The 18,297-nt window shown below is 38.2% G+C and overlaps 8 protein-coding genes across 8 annotated transcripts; 5 read left to right on the top strand and 3 right to left on the bottom strand.

Moving 5' to 3' along the window:
* The first annotated feature begins 45 nt into the window (after window positions 1–45).
* On the top strand, window positions 46–8,013 carry B0P05DRAFT_595905 (uncharacterized protein). Its single transcript, XM_051583114.1, has 12 exons — window positions 46–331; window positions 378–493; window positions 581–1,353; window positions 1,397–1,492; window positions 1,537–1,918; window positions 2,105–2,439; window positions 2,483–3,446; window positions 3,496–5,082; window positions 5,165–6,620; window positions 6,715–7,427; window positions 7,469–7,763; window positions 7,810–8,013. The coding sequence occupies exons 1-12, from the start codon at window positions 180–182 to the stop codon at window positions 7,916–7,918; spliced, it is 6,978 nt and encodes a 2,325-aa protein (XP_051436149.1). The 5' UTR covers window positions 46–179; the 3' UTR covers window positions 7,919–8,013.
* On the top strand, window positions 7,996–10,075 carry B0P05DRAFT_536967 (putative integral membrane protein conserved region-domain-containing protein). The gene has a single exon (XM_051577659.1). It carries the CDS (start codon window positions 8,080–8,082, stop codon window positions 10,018–10,020), a length of 1,941 nt encoding a protein of 646 aa, XP_051436148.1. The 5' UTR covers window positions 7,996–8,079; the 3' UTR covers window positions 10,021–10,075.
* Window positions 10,076–10,594: 519 nt separating this feature from the next.
* Window positions 10,595–12,333, bottom strand: B0P05DRAFT_467740 (ligand-effect modulator 3 family; the record flags this gene model as incomplete). Its single annotated transcript, XM_051574394.1, has 9 exons — window positions 10,595–10,797; window positions 10,847–10,899; window positions 10,946–11,028; window positions 11,074–11,203; window positions 11,245–11,334; window positions 11,360–11,369; window positions 11,492–11,710; window positions 11,762–12,024; window positions 12,104–12,333. The coding sequence occupies 9 exons, from the start codon at window positions 12,331–12,333 to the stop codon at window positions 10,595–10,597; spliced, it is 1,281 nt and encodes a 426-aa protein (XP_051436147.1).
* Window positions 12,157–12,959, bottom strand: B0P05DRAFT_536959 (uncharacterized protein). The gene is made up of 2 exons (XM_051577658.1): window positions 12,799–12,959; window positions 12,157–12,745 (listed from the first exon to the last, which is right to left on the bottom strand). Exons 1-2 carry the CDS (start codon window positions 12,857–12,859, stop codon window positions 12,549–12,551), a joined length of 258 nt encoding a protein of 85 aa, XP_051436146.1. The 5' UTR covers window positions 12,860–12,959; the 3' UTR covers window positions 12,157–12,548.
* A 381-nt stretch (window positions 12,960–13,340) lies between these two features.
* B0P05DRAFT_536957 (inositol oxygenase) lies at window positions 13,341–14,367 on the top strand. Its single transcript, XM_051577657.1, has 2 exons — window positions 13,341–13,851; window positions 13,896–14,367. Exons 1-2 carry the CDS (start codon window positions 13,369–13,371, stop codon window positions 14,325–14,327), a joined length of 915 nt encoding a protein of 304 aa, XP_051436145.1. The 5' UTR covers window positions 13,341–13,368; the 3' UTR covers window positions 14,328–14,367.
* B0P05DRAFT_51541 (uncharacterized protein) lies at window positions 14,363–15,051 on the top strand. Its single transcript, XM_051575689.1, has 3 exons — window positions 14,363–14,530; window positions 14,577–14,665; window positions 14,710–15,051. Exons 2-3 carry the CDS (start codon window positions 14,603–14,605, stop codon window positions 14,995–14,997), a joined length of 351 nt encoding a protein of 116 aa, XP_051436144.1. The 5' UTR covers window positions 14,363–14,530; window positions 14,577–14,602; the 3' UTR covers window positions 14,998–15,051.
* Window positions 14,843–16,851, bottom strand: B0P05DRAFT_51497 (uncharacterized protein). Its single transcript, XM_051575680.1, has 4 exons — window positions 16,504–16,851; window positions 15,503–16,458; window positions 15,110–15,459; window positions 14,843–15,057 (listed from the first exon to the last, which is right to left on the bottom strand). The coding sequence occupies exons 1-4, from the start codon at window positions 16,648–16,650 to the stop codon at window positions 15,002–15,004; spliced, it is 1,509 nt and encodes a 502-aa protein (XP_051436143.1). The 5' UTR covers window positions 16,651–16,851; the 3' UTR covers window positions 14,843–15,001.
* Window positions 16,852–17,065: 214 nt separating this feature from the next.
* On the top strand, window positions 17,066–18,286 carry B0P05DRAFT_603288 (uncharacterized protein). The gene is made up of 6 exons (XM_051583292.1): window positions 17,066–17,237; window positions 17,293–17,489; window positions 17,539–17,569; window positions 17,614–17,721; window positions 17,777–18,044; window positions 18,091–18,286. Exons 1-6 carry the CDS (start codon window positions 17,180–17,182, stop codon window positions 18,230–18,232), a joined length of 804 nt encoding a protein of 267 aa, XP_051436142.1. The 5' UTR covers window positions 17,066–17,179; the 3' UTR covers window positions 18,233–18,286.
* Window positions 18,287–18,297: the final 11 nt, after the last annotated feature.

The raw sequence follows: 18,297 nt of genomic DNA, 5'->3' as shown, positions 1-18,297 counted from the left end.
ATCGAAAACCTTTTTCAGTGGTTCCACAGACTTTTTTTTTCTATTACAGTATCTTTTTCTTTCTTTCTTTTTCTCTTTTTTCTCTCTCTCTCTCCTTTTTTTTCTTTTTTTTATCTTAGATATATAAACATTTACACTTATTTGGAAAGCAGCACGCATTTAATAAAATTTCAACAAAAATGTCGAATTCTGGATCTACTGGATCGTTTACAGATTCAACTGGCTTCAGTTTAGTTGGTGACATTCTACAAATACCAAACTACCATTTTAAAGCTGCTCCAATACCAAGTTTGGCACATGGTGAAAATGTAGATATTGTTTATGGCTATCGGTAAAGAAATCAATTGTATTACGTAATACTCACTCCATATATGCAGTATTTCAAATAAGAAACCAGTGGTAGCCAAAGTATCACCAAACTCTTTGCGGTTAGAAAGAGAGTATTATATCATGAAGAGACTATACCAACTGAGTGATGGATCAGCATTTCTAGGTATTTTTTTTTTTTTATTAAACATCATCGGAGTTTCTGTATATGTTGCTGACCATCGCACATTTTTTTTTTTTTTGTTCTATTTAGTTCGACCATTAGAATATATTCATTTGCCCAGTGGACTTACAATTGTAATTTATGCAGACGAGGGCCAAAATTACTTGGAATACAATAAAAGGCAATCAGAAGATGCCACCATATCTGCACATCATAGACACACTTATTCAGATAGAGGCTCAAGTATCAGTAGTAACGAATCTTCAGCCATTTTATATGATGACAAAAAGCGGTATTTATATAGACAGTCTGATATGGATCCTGTGCCATCCACGCCTGCTCATACTGGTCTACCAGCTACATTTCATGGTGGACCTGCATTTGACCTTGGTACCTTTTTACGGTTTGCCATCAAATGTACCGACTGTCTCGAATTCATTCATCGCAACAATGTGGTTCATGGAGAAATCAGACTCTCTGCCTTTCAATGGACAGGCGAAGACAGTTCTCGAGTGAAAATGTGGAATTTTGGTTCAGGTGCTCGATCATTGGAGACCTACTTGACAAGTGAAGGGTGGAGAAAGACAGCAACTAACAAAGAGTCCATGGGCATGTTACAGAACCTGTTGGTCTATATGAGTCCAGAGCAAACAGGCAGAACAACTTATGTGCCCGATCATCGATCTGATATTTACTCGCTTGGTATTGTCTTTTTTGTCTTATTGACTGGCAAAGCACCATTTGAAGGCGGACCATTAGAAATCTTGAACGGTATTCTTAGTAGAAAGGTGCCGTTGATACATGAAATTCAATTGGAAGTACCTGAAGTACTTGCTCGTATTGTTGAGAAAATGACGCATAAGGTATGGAATACACTCAATCATTGTCTTGCTGACATTCTCCTAGTCTCCAGAAGACAGATACAGTAGTGCTTATGGTATAAGAGCAGATTTGAAAGAATGTTTGAAACGCTTACGATTTGCTTCTGAATCTGCACATGAAGTAAGGGAAAAGAAAATAAAAATCCTATACTAATTCTCTTTTAGGTCATTGAATCTTTTCCTTTAGCTGAAAGAGATGTTGCTTCTGTATTTACATTACCCAAAACTATTTATGGTCGACAAGGTACCATTGTGGAGATGACCTACATCATTCAACGTGTTGCTGGTGTATATAAATCAATCAAAAATCGTCGCGAAAAGTCTTACTCAACAGGCTCCACCATGCCTACTATCACAAGTGAAAATTTTCATGCGGGTAATGCAAGTGTGAGTGATGAAGGCTTAAGCGATCACTTGTCCAATACAGATGTGAACAGCATGATTGGAGGTGCATTAGGTGCTGGCACCAAATCCAACACTTCTCCAAGTTATTGTAGTGGCTTTGAAGGCAGCGATATATCCAGCGGCAATGGTCGAGTCCAGGCAGGTAAGCAAGGTGTTGAGATTGTATGTCTTGCAGGTCCTGGAGGCGCTGGTAAATCAACGCTATGTAATGCAGTTCAAAATGTAGCCAGACAACATGGGTAAAGCGAAAACAATATATATTTTTATATATATATACATATATATTTATATATATAATAGTAGACTAACATTCTCTCAAGTTATGTAGCCTGCACCAAATTCGATTCTAGACATCAAGTTCCTTACAGCTGTATTTTGAAATCACTTTCTCAAATACTACAACAAATCTTGTCTGAATCTGAAGATGAAATTCATGCATTTTATGATCATTTAAAATCACATTTGGGCGCACAGTTTTGCAAGATTGAATTGTTGGCTGATCTTGTACCAGAATTGAAACCCTTGTTAGACCCTGTTGATAGTGAAGACTCTGAAGAACCTATCAACCAAATCCACTTAGATAATGTCGAGACTCGTATCCGATTCCATACATTATTTGTTGAGGTCTTTCGTGCATTGACTCAATGGCGTATGGTGACATTGGTAAGCAAATCCAAAAATAAGCTTCCGTCTAAACATGATGTAGTTTTTGGATGACGTGCATTTGGCTGATGACCCTTCCTTGGAACTGATAGAAAGCATGATTGCTTCCAAATTAAAAATACTTATTTTTGTTTGTTATCGAGACCAAGAAGTGACTGAAGCGTTAGAAAAATTGCTCTCGAACGATTTTGCTATTTTCCATACAATTCAAGTGGGTGTATTAGACTTTGACTCGCTTGTAGATTATATCAGTGATGCCCTTCATCGACCTCTGGATGTGGACCGTGATTCTATTCTACCTTTAGCTGAAATCGTATACAAGAAGACGCGAGGCAATGCTTTCTATACAGCACAGCTGCTGGTCACGCTGGAAAAAAAAAAGTTTATTTTTTTCAATTGGGAAGAAAATGAATGGGATTATAATTTAGCTGATATTCATCAGGCTGTCATGACCAAAGACGATACAGATCGAGATACTGAGCTGGATATTGGCTTTTTAGTGAATCGGTTAAAAGAACTGCCTCTGGACGGTCAACGGTTGTTAAAATGGGCTTCGTTTGTAGGTGATACCTTTTCTTGGAATACAGTCAAATACCTCATGATTGATTCTGATCCTGAATCCGAATTCTCGGATAATAGTACCTCTGCGTCTGATTCAACAGCCTCTAAAAGCAATGTAGATGAAATAGCCTCGTCTTCCAGATTGATGGCAGACTCGTTGCATCCTTTGATCAAATTTTCTCAACACGCCAGTGGTTCCAACAGCAGTGTCCCTTCTACATCATCCACTTCTGTCACTACAAAATCTACATTCAAGTCGAAAAAATCAACTTCCCGTGATCCTATCAATGGTCTTCAAGCTGCTTTACAGGAAGGTTATATTCTACCTTTAGAAAGCGATGAATTCAGATGGTCTCACGATCGTTACTCTCAAGCTGCTATGGAATTAGCCAATCCTAAAAGCCGTGAAAAGATTCATTTCAAGATTGCCAAATATCTAATGCATGGTAAGTTTTAGGTAAACATAAGCTCTATAACTTATATCAATCACGCCAGAGGATCAAATCGACAGTTTCTTGATAGCAGATCATTTATTGAAATGTATGAATCTGGTTCAAGAATTGGAACACAAGGCAGCGTACAAAGAAATTTTGTTTGAAGCTGGTAACAAGGCTCGTATATCCGGTGCACACAAAATGGCTTTTAATTACTACAAAGCAGCTATTTTATTGCTGGGTCCTAATGCTTGGGAAGATGCTGAATATGCACGCACACACTACTTGTACACAAACGCTGTCGCCTTGAGTTTTATTGTGGGCCAAGCTGATTTAACCGAGCAATACCTAGAAATCATTTTTCAAAACACAACAGATCCTTTGGATCGCGTCACTGCGCATCGTATTCAACACAAATACTTTTTCTCTCGACAGATGCATTCAGAAGGAGCTACAGCACTACGCACCTGTCTTTCTGAACTTCAATTGACTGATTTTGACTATGATGGCACCATGACACAAATTGATCGAGAATATCATGTTGCTGTTGACTTGATTGATAAAGTTGGCATTAGCGAACTCGTTAAGATTGGACCTTGCGATGATCCTCGTTTGAAAGCAGCCTTGAGTGTACTTGAAGAAATGTGTACAGCAGCCTATTGGCTAGGAAATCAAACCGAAATGCTCTATGCAGCTATCAAGATGGTTCAAATCTCTATTCGAGAAGGCATGTGCTCTACTACAGGTATTGGGTTTTCTTTTATGAGTATGTGTGCTTCTGAGTTTTATCAAAAGTATACCTACAGTGAAGAAATTGGTGCAGCCGGTGTGGCTATTGCTGAAAAGTATGGTGGTAATGCTGAAAAAGGTCGGACCATTTGTCTCTACAATATCTTTGCTTCCATGTGGAAATACAACTATCGAGATTCAACTGCCCAGTTCCGTCAAGCTTGGCGGTATTGTTTGTCTGCTGGTGATCGTATCTATGGGTCCTTCTCTCACTTACATGTTGCTACAACCATGTTCTTTACGGCCAACCGAATTTCAGATGCTTTGCTTGAAGCTGAAAGTTGCTATGATGATATTCATGCCTGGTCCGCTTCTGCAGATACAAACGTGCTTGTCATGTCAATCATTCGTTGTATCAAGGCATTACAAGGCCACACATTTACAGACAAAGCAGAAGAAGTCTTCAATGGTGATGATGGTTTCAATGATAGTCATTTTGTGGCTGAAAGCTGTAAGCAAAGTGCCAATCCTCATGTACCTTTAAACTGGTATGAAGCCTTTCGTCTGATCCCTCTTGTACTCTATGGCCATTATGAATATGCTGTCGCCCTTGGTTGTTGGGTCATCAATGGTATTCACAACCATCCTAATCATCGCCATACAAGAGTCCTGTTGGCTTACCATTCCCTTGCCGTCTTGGAAAAAATCCGTATGGAAAAAGACACAATGACACAAGAAGAACTCGATGTCTACCTTGAAAAAGTCGAAGACAATCAAACACTATTACGCCCATGGGCCAAAAACTCACCTAGCAATTACATGTACTACTGTACACTGGTTGAAGCTGAAAAAGCAGCAGTTGTTCAGCAAGACATGGCCAAGGCTATTGAGTTGTATGAAAATGCGATGGACCAAGCACGTGGAGGCGGATACCCCTAGAACTTTGCGTCTGTCATGAATATGCTGGTGCATTCTATGCCCGTATGGGTCTAAAAACCTAGCGTTTGGCATGCTCAAGAAAGCCATCAGTCTCTACATTAACCATGGCTCATATGGAAAAGCAAGACACTTGAGTACAAAATACAATGATCTTTTAGCAGACTATGATGATGGTCGAGTAGAATCGCATGACACTGGCATTCAAACAGACCCCTTCCCCTTCATGGGTCCTCAAGCTAGCTGGAGTACATCTTCCTTGGGTGTCATCAATACTTCTCTTAACGAACCTTTTGTGTCTGAGATTATTCCACCTGTGACTACAGAGCAAACTCTGTTGACTCTGGATATCCTTGACATGGCTTCTATTCTCAAGAGTTCTCAAGTGATTTCATCCGAAGTTAAGTTTGATAGTTTATTGAAATCCATGATGTCTATCATTTTGGAAAATTCAGGCGCTGATTGTGGTGCTATCATTGTCAAAGAAGAAAAGTATGGCGTGTGTGCCTATGGAAGTCAACAAGATGGTGCCATGACATTTGATCCTCCTCGTTTACTTGCAGAAGACGATGACTTGGTATCCAATCGTATTATTCATCATACGATCAACACAAGCGAAAGTATCTTTATTCATAACGTGGAGCAAGATGCTCGGTTTGCTGTAGGACCCTGGTACAACCGTGTTGGCGGTAAGTCCGTCATTTGTATGCCTATTATCCACAAGAGCGCGCTGGCTGGCTGTCTCTTCCTCGAAGGTTCCAGTGGTATCTTTACACAACGCCATGTGACAGTCCTCAGTCTACTCTGTCAACAAATGGGTATTTCCATCACTAACGCTTTCTTGTTCAAGTCCGTCCAACGTGTGACAATGGCCAATATGCGCATGATTGAGATGCAAAAGAAGGCTTTGGAAGATGCTCGAAAAAGTAAAGAAGCTGCTGTACGCGCTACTCGGTTACGAGAAATTTTTTTGGCTAACATGAGTCATGAAATCCGAACACCTTTCTCAGGCTTTTATGGTATGATTTCTCTTTTGGCAGAGACAGAATTAGATCCAGACCAACGTGACCTGGTCAAAACAGCCAAAGAGTCTTGTGAGATTCTGTTGCAGATTATTGATGATCTTTTAAATTTCTCCAAGTTGCAGGCGGGTAAAGTCACTTTGGATCTGGCACCTGTTGTAATAGAAGACTTGATTGCTGATGTTGTTGAGATGCTGATCGCTATGGCTATTCAAAAGAATATCAATATTGCCTATGTGGTTGCAGATGATGTACCTACGGTGGTGATGGCTGATGGAAACAGGCTCAGGCAGGTATTGATCAACCTTTTAGGCAATGCTATCAAATTTACCCATGAAGGCGAGATACGGATCAGATGTTCACTTGATACAACGACTCAAATCAGTCATCCAGACCAAGCTGCTCTGTTATTTGAAGTGATTGATACAGGTATTGGTATCAGTGATGAGCAACGTAAAGTCCTGTTTGAACCCTTTTCTCAAGTAGACGGTAGTACAACGTAGGTACCTTTTTCTTGAAACAATATAGACTCACCTCTTTTTTTTTTTTTTTTTTTTTTTTTTTTTTTTTTTTTTTTTTTTTTGTAAACATAGTCGCAAATACGGTGGCACAGGTCTTGGTCTATCTATCTGTCTTCAACTTGTAGAACTCATGTCTGGATCCATCAATGTCTCCAGTGTACCTGGAAAAGGTTCCGACTTTTATTTTAGTGTCCGTGTCTCCAAATTAGGATCTCAAAACAAAAACAAGACATTACCATCCGAAGGCTATTCTGATGAACGCAACAAACTCTTGCGCTGTATTTCCACACTCAAAGTGATTGTCGTCTCAAAATACACAGCTACAATAGACTCTATTCGGTTTCTTTTGCCCGGTATGCATGTAGACGGTGTCATTCAAATTGAAGAATTCAAGAAACTAGTGACACAAAATAAATACGATGTGATCATCGTAGGCCTGTACATGAACCCCGAGCATACGCCTACTGCACGTTCTTCAGCGTGGTTAGAAGAAGCCAGTCAAACAAACAAAGATGGTTTGATCATCATCACAAACTATCCAGCTGTGGGTGCTATGAATGGCAAGACAGGACTTATTGAAGATATATCAAATCAAAAACTATCATGCAAAGCAATTCGTATGGCAGTGCCACTTCGACGTGCAAAACTACAGCGTACGATTGGTGAAATACTCAACAAAAAATTACCTACACCGACAACACATCATGTCAAGACAAAGCCCGAAGCTTTAATCACAGAAGAAGAGCGAGCTATGTTTAGTAAACTCAATATTCTGATTGCTGAAGGTAAGTGTATCATCAAAAAGATGTCTATTGACATGACATAGATAACCCTGTTGCACAAAAACTATTGCTTAAGCAACTCACTCGCCTTGGTTTCCAAGTGGTATGTGCCAATAATGGTCTTGAAGCCATCAATGCTTGGAGTAATCACCCAGAAGGGTATTTTACCATGGCCTTTTTTGATCACCATATGCCAAAATGTGATGGTGTAGCAGCTGCTAAACGAATTCGAGAGATAGAAGCTCAAGAGAACAGAAAGACTCGGTTCCCCATTGTAGCTTTGACTGCGGATGTTCAAGAGAGTGCAAAACAAATCTGTATGAATGCAGGCATGGATGGGTAAGTCACAATTAAAGGCAAATTCATCACTCACACAGTTTGATAGATACTTGACTAAACCATTAAATCAAAAAGTGTTGGCTGAATCATTAAGAACCTATTGTTCTTGCTCTACTTATAATCCTATATCATTAAATTATGCCTGTACAAAATAATATATATATTTATATATATATTTATATAAAAAGCCTAGAATCTCATTGTTTGTCATTTTAAATAAACCATGCGGTCACAAGCACGAGTCGTGTCTATTTTCATTCTCCTTTTATTTTATTTTATTTTATTTTTTTCTCTTCTTCTTCTTTATGCCAATTCTATGATTTTTTCTTTCAAAGTCATCACTGCCTATATTTTAGGTGGTTTTACCTTGTTCCCAGCCATTTTCATTCTATGCTACATTGTTTATCTGTTGAACCACCGAATTATTTCGCCTTTATGCCGGCTATTACAGACTCAAAATCATAGTTTACCTGAAGAAGAACTATTTTTGCTTGAAACAGAAGAGACACCCACCAACAACAGTGCATTGCTCTATAAGGTTGGATGGCTTAAAGTATCCCAAGACGAAGAAAAATCGTTGCCTGATGCTTCTATCGGAAACATGGTCAAGAATTACATTTCTGGTAAAGCCGGCAGGAAAGAAAATGCCAATGTGTTTTTTGCAGTCCTTAAATACAACACACTCTATCTATATGACTCTGAAAAGCAACTGGATTGTAGGGGAGTCATTCATATGACACATTATGCAGTCTATACACATCCTCCAGGTTTACAAGATTACGAACTATTTTCTAAACCCAATCTTATCAAGTTAGAAGCAACCATGGATGAAAAATCCTCCAGTTATTATATCAATTGCCATAAATGCATTGATAAAGAGGACTGGTATTTCGCCTTGATTCGTGCATCTCGCTCTACATTGCCTGCAGGAGAACATATCAAACAAGACAAAACACACTTTGACCAGTCAGCCATGAATCATCTGATAACCATGGTTCATAGTGACGAACATCATTTTCAGACCCAATGGTTGAATGCCATTCTAGGCCGTATCTTTTTCGGAGTTTATCGTACGCAGGAGATCAATGATGCATTGTATAAAAAAGTGATTACCAAACTCGACAAAATCAATGCCAAACGACCTCCCTTTTTAGGTGAGATCACAGTACGATCAGTCGATCCAGGACATGCCTTGCCCCGTTTCACCCAACCTAAATTACTCGGACTCAGCCCAACAGGTGAATTATCGGCTGAAGCACATCTACAGTACGATGGTGGATTTCGCATAGAGATTGAAACAGTCCTCAAATGGAAATACTCGGACCGTCTGAAGCCCTTGACAATCGACCTTGTGCTGGGCATCACATTGAAAGAAATCCAAGGCAAGATTTTGATCAAAATCAAGGAGCCACCGACCAACCGATTCTGGTATGCTTTTTATGAATGCCCTAAAATGGAATGGAAAGTGGAGCCTGTCGTATGGGAAAAACGAGTGGGTTATTCAGTCGTGGTCAAGGCCATCGAGACAAAGATTCAAGAATTTATCATGGAAACCATGGTCCTGCCTAATTTTGATGATATCACATTTTTCCCAACAAACGGGGTAGGCGGCATTTTCGAAATACCACCTTCTTTAGCCTCGACTGTGATGGATGCCTTTCAGCTTACAAATGACCCTGTGGTGCCTGTTGAACTTGTGCTGGACAAAGAGTCGATTGAAGAATTTGAGCCCAAACAAGACAAGAAGGCCAAAGCAAAACGATTTCAAGAAGACGAGGCTTTATTGACAACTGCGAAATCCTTGCCCGAGTTATTTTCGGCTGTTCCAAGACAGCAGGAAGAACTCTATCAACAACTAAAAACATCGCCCATTTTGATACCAGCCAATGATGCCAAAACGAAGGATTTATTGCCCGCTTCTTTATCCACCTCGCCTGATTCCCTTTTGAGTTCTTCTCCTTCTTCTGTCACTATCGAAGACTCACTTAGGACAATATCGCATGTATTGACAGATGAATCAGCAAGCGTGATTATGCCCTCTGCTTCTCATTCACTCACCACATGTGATTCTATCAAAATCACAGGGGAATCTATTGTAGATCAGGGCAACAATAAGACCCGCCTTAGAAAATCTTCCTCCTTGGCTCTTTTGAAACCAAAAACAGGGGCTTCCACTGCAGTCAATGTATCGCCTGCCATGGCTCATAAAACGCAACAGCAATCTGAAAAGAAATTAGATGCTGTGTCTGTTATATAAATATTTTGCATTTCATTTGTATTATAGCATATATAAAATAAACAATATAATCATCATTATCATCATCATCATCCTTAGACAGCAACATATCCCCCTGCTCCACGACGACGAGACATGACAGAATCAATAATATGTGCAATGAGATCCTATAAAATCATAGTTAGTTCAACTATAAATATTATATCACTCTTCTTACTCTAATAAGGTAAGGTAGATCAAACCAAAAGTCTATACAGATTAAATGTCAGTCAATATTGACCTCAGTATGATTCATGAAGGGGGAATTACCTCGGTGGGGAATAAGGTCAAGTCCTCTTGCGTTGTACATTTTGTAGTTATAGATAGCACCACCAACAAAGTAAACACCGGCCAAAACAAAGAGAATAGTAAAGAAAATACCCATACCTGACATGCCTTCTTTGGTGTTATCACCTTGACTGGGTGGGGGTGTCGATGGTTTATCATCAGGTACTTTTTCACCTGCTTTGGTACTTGAATAGATAGAGATAAATATTGTCATTTGCTTCAATCATGTGTACTTACGCGCAAGCAAAGACAGTCTTCCATTGAAGGGTCAATACATTGTTATTGTATGAAATAATGACAGGGCTTTTTGGTTCATCCTATCTCCCGCTCTTTTCTTAGAATTTCGCCTTATTTCTGATGCTATACTTACACTGCGGGATTGGGATTCATCACATTCCAAAGTGACAAGAGCAGATTGTGCTCTTCCATTATATTCACCGCCATTTAAGTTGACGGAATACTGATAACCACCTATATAGGACCATGAATACACTTTTTCTTATCTTATGTTGCCATTTACTCTTTGTAGCATCATCCTCAGATCGAACAGGCTTAAATTCAGCATTCAATTTACTGTGTATGTGTGTCAATAGCTTGTTTTCTATTCTTGATAGCTTACTTGTCCATGTCTCTAGCAATAGGTTGAACAATATTCACAGTCTCTACATTTTTCTTGACATGAATGGTTCTTCTACAAATAAGCTGTAATATTTGTCAATACAATCATCGGTGTAGGTTTGCACTTACAGTGCCTTTAGGGCAGATGTCATGATTCTCGGGTTCGTCAGGAATATTCAAAGGATCACATAAATTGATCTGGGTCATGATAGAAGTCACTGTAGGTGGTGTTGTTTCGTTCTGAAAGACAACAAAGTCTCTAACATAAATTAGCTCGCGTTTCATGTCACTATGATGTACTTGTTGAGCTTAGATAGGTCCAACTGCAAATCTTTATCGCCAATAGGTTTGTAACCAGGTTGACAATAAGGTTGAACTGCAAGTGCAACACTTGAATAGAGTATCAAAGCCAGACTAAACGTCGTCTTCATCATTTTATTGGAGTCTATGGAAAATAAGAAAAAGAAAAAGAAAAAGAAAAAAAAATCAAACGAAAAAAGAACATCGTGACTTGTCTAATCCTTATGGAGATGTGTTCGTTTACTACTCGGTAATCCACCACCAGGTTGATTCCATGATAAATAAGATTCATCACCCAACTTTCTAGGTTTAATACAGTGTCGAATGGTAAACAAAAGGCCCAAAAAGATACACAAGGCACCCACAGACATATAAGCAATACCCAAATAAGGATTACGACCTCCCATACCTGTTGTCGTAGACAGCACAAGCCATTTCTCACCTCCATATTGACGTGTATCAAAGTCTATTTAGAAAAGGGGTCAAACAACCCATCTCTGCATGATGTCTGACTTACTCATATCTACATAAGCCCTGTATCTTCCAGCTGGTAAATCAAGCGTATCATTGCGTCCCCAAATCTTTCTGAAATCAGGCAAAGCAGCAACATGCATCCAGACCATGAAGCGTTCTTGAGTAGAGAGGTCTGGAGGAGGATATTCATTGGTGTATTGTCCATTAGGGTACCGCTGTGCCCAATTGGGAGGAGGGACAATCTCTGATGGCTGATATTGAGTACGACCATACTTTTGTTTATCAGATGGCCAGGCAATATTACGTCTGCTGAAATCATAACCCTCTTGTTGTGATGAGCCAATGGAAGTGAAATTAGAAACAGTATCTAAATAAAGAGTCAGACAGTCTCAAATAAACAAAATGGTTACCATTAAACATAGAATTAGCAATGAGTCCACATGGATAAATGATTTTTCCAGTGTCGTCATAAGCAAGAGGATCACAATTGGTACGTAATGTAGAGCCAGATGCTCTGTTGCCTAGCAATTGAGTATCATCAAAATTCTTGATATACTGTCGATGGTTTTGGTAGAAATTAGTCAGTCGATAATACATATATACAGGTGCTTTCATGGTAGTCGGGATAGTAAAATCAATCGTACAGCGAGGAATAGTTAAGTTATTTGGATTTTCCCAATCTGTATCGAGAAAACTGGTGGCATTTGTATAGGCATAAGCAGGTGGCTGCATTCTGAATACATCGAAATTCTTATCTGAAATCTGATAATCATATAAGCTTGGGGTCATATAAACAGGACTAGTGTATTCTTGACAGTATGAATAGTTTATCATGATTTGATCAACCTATTCAATGTTCTATGAGAAGCTCTACAAAACACATTCGGGTTTACTTTATTACTGTTCCACCATAATAATCCACCTGCAGGGCAAAATAGGATGCCTACAATAAACAACGTAGGCAAGACAGTTCGAGGAGTTAACACAGGTTGCCAAGCTGGCAATCGTTGTTGTCTAAACGCTCCATCTTGTAAAAAGAAAGTGTTAATAGAGCAAGCAAGCAGTATGCTTTTATGTTACCCATTGGCCTTCGACTCTTTTTAACTTGCTCTCCGTTTTCGTCTGTTTCTTTCTTTGTCATATTATTAAAAATACAAAGGGAAAAGAAAAAAGAAATTAGCTGGATTTTAATCAGAGGCAGAAAAGAGCTTAAAGCAGTCTATTTTATATATATATATATATTTAGTATCTGTTTCAACTTTACTCTTATAGACTGCTCTATGTATTCCTGGAAAAACAACAGGACATGTTCATTTACACAATGGCTCAAGTAAAGAAAAAAAATAAACATTTCCTTTTGTGATTTTGTGCATATTGCAAAGTTTATTTTTTTGCTGCATAACAGTAAAAAAAAAAAAAAAAAAAGAATTGAATGCTTCTTTGTCGTCGTTGTACAAGTAGATTGCCGTCGGGAAATTTACAATTTTAAAGGATCGAATAATGCTAATTGACTTTAATGCGTTGTTTAGCCATACTAAAATCTTGTTTATTGGTCACAACCCTGATCTATGAACTATCAAACCGAGGATAAACATATGCATGTAACCCAACTGTGTGAAAAAAAAACCCCCCTCCTAATTGTATATAAACATGTTTATTCTTTTAATCTTCTTTTCTTTCATCATGAGAGTTATCCCTAGTACACAATTATCTGAAGCAGCAAAAATTTCAGATGCCTGGGATGATTTCTTAAAGCAGAAATACGGTGGCAAGAACAGTTCCAACAAGGAAACAAGTGCCTTTCGAGACTACACAGTAGCAGCCACAGAGCAACCTACTGTCGCTGCATTCTATAAAGAGAATCATGAAAAACAAACAGTGGAACATGTCTTGGCTAAAAAGAAGCTCTATGGTAGTCTAACACATGGAAAAATGGGTATCTGGGACATGCTGGAGTTGATGAATACCATGGTAGATGAATCGGATCCTGATACAAGTCTATCTCAAATTGTGCATTCACTTCAATCTGCTGAAGCAGCCAGAAGAGACAGTCAGCCAAGATGGCTCATTTTGACTGCCCTGATTCATGATTTAGGCAAATATTTGTTCTTTCTAGGTGAACCACAATGGACAGTAAGTAGAGAAATAGACCAATATATGGCTTAACCTATGTGTAGGTTGTAGGCGATACATTTCCTGTTGGATGCCAATTCTCAGATAAGATTGTTCATGCTGAATACTTGAAGGAGAACCCTGATAGTCATCATCCAGTGTATTCTACTCGCTTTGGTCTCTACAGCCCCAACTGTGGTCTAGATCAGGTTCATATCAGCTATGGTCATGATGAATATCTTTACCAAGTATGTAAGAACTATTTGCCTAAAGAAGCTGCCTACATTATTCGATACCATTCATTCTATTCTTGTCATAAAGAAGGCCAATATGGTTGGTTATTAAACCAAGAGGATGTTAACATGATGAAATGGGTCAAGATATTCAATCAGTATGATCTTTATTCTAAAGCTGAAGAGAAACCTAATGTAGAAGAACTGAAGCCATTTTATATGGCATTGATTAGCGAATATTTTCCTTCCAAAATTAAATGGTGACATAAACATTTAACATTTAAGCATGGTTGTGCAACTATCCTCCTTTTTTTATTTATTCATTTATTTATTTAATGTTGATATACTTGAAAAAACCTCATGGCATCACCCAGCGTGTGTTTCAACTCGCAAAACGTACTTCTTCATGTTGCTCTCATAAACAACAAAAGCAGTCTGTTACAAGTACTCAGTTTTGGTCTGACCCAGTAACATGGCAGCGTACACGTATCAATACATTAAGATGTCTTGTAGGCTGTACTACAGGGGACTTTGCTACCATGTGGTATTTACAACTGCATTATCCCGAGCTATCGCCTGTGATGAGTACAGCTGCAGCTATGGTAAACTTTTACTTATAGGGATATATTCTCAACATGATGTTTAGTTTGCTGGTATTTCTACCTCATTAGCATTAGAGACAGTTTTGTTAAGGCGATCGATGAAAGTACCTTATTCAGCTGCATTCAGAGCAGCCATGGGTATGAGTTTTGTCTCTATGCTTGTGATGGAATTATCCGAAAACCTGATGGATTGGCATCTGATGGGAGGTCAAGTCTTATTTCATGATCCCAAGTTTTGGATGGCAGCAGCCGCCAGTACTGCTGTAGGATACATTGTGCCACTTCCTTATAATTATTGGCGTCTTAAAGCATTAGGAAAAGCTTGTCATTAAACATTTATTGCTCGAGATGCATTGTTTCTAGTAAAGTAGAACTCATCTTCTTGAGTGTATCTAGAAAATAGTTAGATCAGATAAGATTCGATTTGGTTTTTTTGTTATATACCTTCTACTTCAGCTAAGGATGTATCCTTTTTAGCTGCAATCAGATAAATTTCGGTATAATCTTCATCTTTTATCAGATCATCTGATGAAGAGGATAGAGCATTATACAATCGATTACCAGCCACCCAGTGGTTAGCAGTAGATCGGGTATAGACTTCACTGGTACGTGGCATTCTTTCAAAATCCTCTCTTACGTCCAACATTTGTAACAACATATCATGCGTCACTTGAATTGCTGCTTTTCTTTCTTTAGGGTGACTAGAGGTTGAGCGTGGATCAATCATGGTGGATTTAATGTTGAGTGTCGTATTATCGTAATAAAAGCACTTGTAGTTTTTACCAAGGTTTAAACTATATCGAATTAAGCCTGTTGTTCTGTATTATTCAAATTTACCTCTTTTCTTGCACATTGGCAATATTCTCTCGAATGATATCTGTCAAATCTTGTAGTTTTTCTTGATACATGAATTGCTCAAGATTAGTATAGAACATAGGGTCTAATAACAATGCTTTGGATGCTGCTTCTTCTGGTAACAAAAAGCTCCAGACAAGATTACTTTTATGCTTGTAGATCAGTAGATAGTACTCAGCTAATCTTGTTTGCTCCTCTGTTTCTTGATCACCACTTTGAATATAGACACGCACCAAGTCTGATTTTGTCACTGGTCTCTCTTCGCCATTCATGCCAATCGCGACTGATTCAACAAGCCCTGTCAGATAACTACCTTGATTGGCATGTATTTCAGGAACAACAGAGCCTTGAGGTGAAGAAGGTGCTGTTGGTATATCCAGTGCTGAAGGCAGGGTTGAATCAGACACAGTAGAAGATGAAGTATCGGTTGATTTAGACCCGCCTGAAGAGAAATAGCTCAGAATATGAGACTGAGATAGTGATTTTGTGAATTGTTTAACTGTCGACATTTTAGTCTGTGGTGGCTGGAGTAGTTCCAAGTCGAGTTGTTTGCGTTTCTCTGCTTTGGTATGCTTCTCTACTTTTTTCAATACAAATTTCATAAGTGCACATACATCTTGGATCATCAAACCAGGAGATCGATAGACAAGAGCACCTTCATTCAGCACAAAGACATGGCTTATGTGTTGCTCAAATTGATGTTTGATGGCTTCATCTAGAGCATGAATACGCAAATAATGAGAGCGCAATATAGGCTGTACAGGTACGCCATTAAACACAGCTGTGAAACACATGATATCGAGTCTATCAAAATCCCATTTCCAGATCCATTCTGAAAAGAATTCTTCAATGGTATGCATTAATGCTCTTGTTCTTTGTCGACTTGGTTCAGAAGGAGAATCACCATAAAGAAGAGAACTAAACGTGCCATTCAATAACTAGAGAATGTGTCAATCAAGATAATATCAATAGGCACAGTCTACCTTGAATTGTTCATAACCTATTTTGAGGACTGCTTCTAATGCTTTGTCATTCAGTTCTGAATCAAGGTATTCAGTCACGAGTTTCTCTTTTCCTTTAGCATCTTTGATCTGTTTTCTTTGTATCCCGAGTTCGACACACATATGCATCCAAAAACCAGGTTCAGGCTGGAAAAAGATCAATCGATTCTTTTGTGAATGTACATTTTGTGCAGGTTGACTGGGCGAAAACGTTCTATACTATGCTATCAGCTTATCATATATTGACATAAAGTGATATACTTGCAAAGTAAAATTCACAAGTGCCTGAGCAAGACCTATTTGCTTCATCTTTACATCAGCAGGAACTACTTTTTTAGCAGTATAATATAGGATCTGGTCTTTTGTGTTCTCTTCAGACTGTCCCAGAGAAGGGTTATAAACACAAAAATAGGACAAAATAGGAGAACTTTTTCCTAAACGAGGCACAACAGGAGTCTCGTCTTTGCTAATATCTGACATGAAGATACAGTAGAATACAAAAAAAAAAGGAGAAATTTTTCACTTGGTGTAAATGACGTTTTCCTGCAAAAAAAATTGTTGTTTGTTTGTATGTCATGTGATTTACCATGCGTTTATAAAACCAAGCGACTCTCTCTTTTACTTTGCTTTTCTTTATTGTTATTTTTTTTCTTGTCGAATGATTATTAACGAATATCGAATCATTAACAATTGTACAGAAGAAGAATATCAAATAGGTATGTCAAAAGAAAAAAGATAAAGAAATAATAATAATAATAATAATAATAAAAGGTCAATTATATGCTACTGCCTTAGCATCCAAAGAACAAACAGGTGGTGGGGAAGGCGTAGAAGTGATCAAGAATGAGCCTTATGAGAAAGAGAATGAAAAAGGACAATATACCTATAAAATATTTCGCCTAGCCTCTAGAGTACCCAGTATTGTGAAGGCAGTTGCACCAGCAGGTGCTCTTGATTTATATGAAGAGGTGAAAATATTCACATTCAAATTATTTTGATTGATATTGGTTTCTTTAGGCTTGGAATGCATATCCTTATTGTAAAACTGGTAAGTAGACTATTGTTGAAATTCTTGTTTACCATGTATTATAGTCTTGAAAAATGGCTATATGAAGGATAGCTTCTCTATTGTATACGAAACATTACATGTCAATGGATCAAGAGGTGAACTTGAGAATGCATTAAACATCTCTAAAGAAGGTGATGCCTTTCTTTGTTTGTTTTTTATCAGTCTATCTAATTGTGTCATCATTAGACTTAAAGAAGCGTAACGTGATCATCATTGATATTGCTAATGACAAGATAAACACCAAAGATTATAAACCAGAGGAAGATCCTAAACTTTATCATTCAGAAAAGACAGGCCGTGGTCCATTAACTGATCCTGACTGGCAAAAGAAGTGTGAGCCTGTCATGACATGTTATAAGCTTGTCTATATTGAATTCAAATGGTTTGGTTTACAGACTAAGGTTGAATCTTTTTTAGCCAAGACTGTTCAGACTCTATTCACTAAATTTCACAGGCAAGCATCTTTTTTTTTTTTCTTTTTTTCTGATGGCTTTATTTAGACAATTATTTTGTTGGACTGACAAATGGTTTGGTATGTCTATTCAAGATATTCGTGATTTGGAAGAAAAGACAAAGAAAGACTTGGATCAAAAGAGAAATGAAGGTGAACTTCCTGTCAATAGTCTGGAAAATGACTTGTAACTGAGTTAAAAATAAATGTCAAGGCTAAATTGCCCTTGTTTTAATTTTTTCTTTTATTATTCTGT

Source organism: Gilbertella persicaria (assembly GCF_025201335.1).
Source record: "Gilbertella persicaria strain CBS 190.32 chromosome Unknown B0P05scaffold_14, whole genome shotgun sequence".
Lineage (NCBI taxonomy): Eukaryota > Fungi > Mucoromycota > Mucoromycetes > Mucorales > Choanephoraceae > Gilbertella > Gilbertella persicaria.
The sequence above is the reverse complement of the archived record's forward strand: the minus strand, read 5'-3'. Positions and strand labels throughout refer to the sequence as shown.

What these genes read in the sequence shown, in the direction of transcription:
- B0P05DRAFT_595905 (XM_051583114.1), top strand. Translation starts at nt 180, where the DNA reads ATGTCGAATTCTGGATCTACTGGATCGTTTACAGATTCAACTGGCTTC. An exon ending in CAATGGTCGAGTCCAGGCAG is followed by an intron (nt 1,919 to 2,104) that starts GTAAGCAAGGTG and finishes CAAGTTATGTAG; the next exon opens with CCTGCACCAAATTCGATTCT. An exon ending in AAATGCGATGGACCAAGCAC is followed by an intron (nt 5,083 to 5,164) that starts GTGGAGGCGGAT and finishes CTAAAAACCTAG; the next exon opens with CGTTTGGCATGCTCAAGAAA.
- B0P05DRAFT_536967 (XM_051577659.1), top strand. Translation starts at nt 8,080, where the DNA reads ATGATTTTTTCTTTCAAAGTCATCACTGCCTATATTTTAGGTGGTTTT.
- B0P05DRAFT_536959 (XM_051577658.1), bottom strand. Translation starts at nt 12,859, where the DNA reads ATGACAAAGAAAGAAACAGACGAAAACGGAGAGCAAGTTAAAAAGAGT. An exon ending in AAAGAGTCGAAGGCCAATGG is followed by an intron (nt 12,746 to 12,798) that starts GTAACATAAAAG and finishes TCTTTTTACAAG; the next exon opens with ATGGAGCGTTTAGACAACAA.
- B0P05DRAFT_536957 (XM_051577657.1), top strand. Translation starts at nt 13,369, where the DNA reads ATGTTTATTCTTTTAATCTTCTTTTCTTTCATCATGAGAGTTATCCCT. An exon ending in TAGGTGAACCACAATGGACA is followed by an intron (nt 13,852 to 13,895) that starts GTAAGTAGAGAA and finishes ACCTATGTGTAG; the next exon opens with GTTGTAGGCGATACATTTCC.
- B0P05DRAFT_51541 (XM_051575689.1), top strand. Translation starts at nt 14,603, where the DNA reads ATGTGGTATTTACAACTGCATTATCCCGAGCTATCGCCTGTGATGAGT. An exon ending in TGAGTACAGCTGCAGCTATG is followed by an intron (nt 14,666 to 14,709) that starts GTAAACTTTTAC and finishes CATGATGTTTAG; the next exon opens with TTTGCTGGTATTTCTACCTC.
- B0P05DRAFT_51497 (XM_051575680.1), bottom strand. Translation starts at nt 16,650, where the DNA reads ATGCATATGTGTGTCGAACTCGGGATACAAAGAAAACAGATCAAAGAT. An exon ending in GCCAATGTGCAAGAAAAGAG is followed by an intron (nt 15,460 to 15,502) that starts GTAAATTTGAAT and finishes AATTCGATATAG; the next exon opens with TTTAAACCTTGGTAAAAACT. An exon ending in ATCCTTAGCTGAAGTAGAAG is followed by an intron (nt 15,058 to 15,109) that starts GTATATAACAAA and finishes ACTATTTTCTAG; the next exon opens with ATACACTCAAGAAGATGAGT.
- B0P05DRAFT_603288 (XM_051583292.1), top strand. Translation starts at nt 17,180, where the DNA reads ATGATTATTAACGAATATCGAATCATTAACAATTGTACAGAAGAAGAA. An exon ending in CTCTTGATTTATATGAAGAG is followed by an intron (nt 17,490 to 17,538) that starts GTGAAAATATTC and finishes TGGTTTCTTTAG; the next exon opens with GCTTGGAATGCATATCCTTA. An exon ending in CTATTCACTAAATTTCACAG is followed by an intron (nt 18,045 to 18,090) that starts GCAAGCATCTTT and finishes GGCTTTATTTAG; the next exon opens with ACAATTATTTTGTTGGACTG.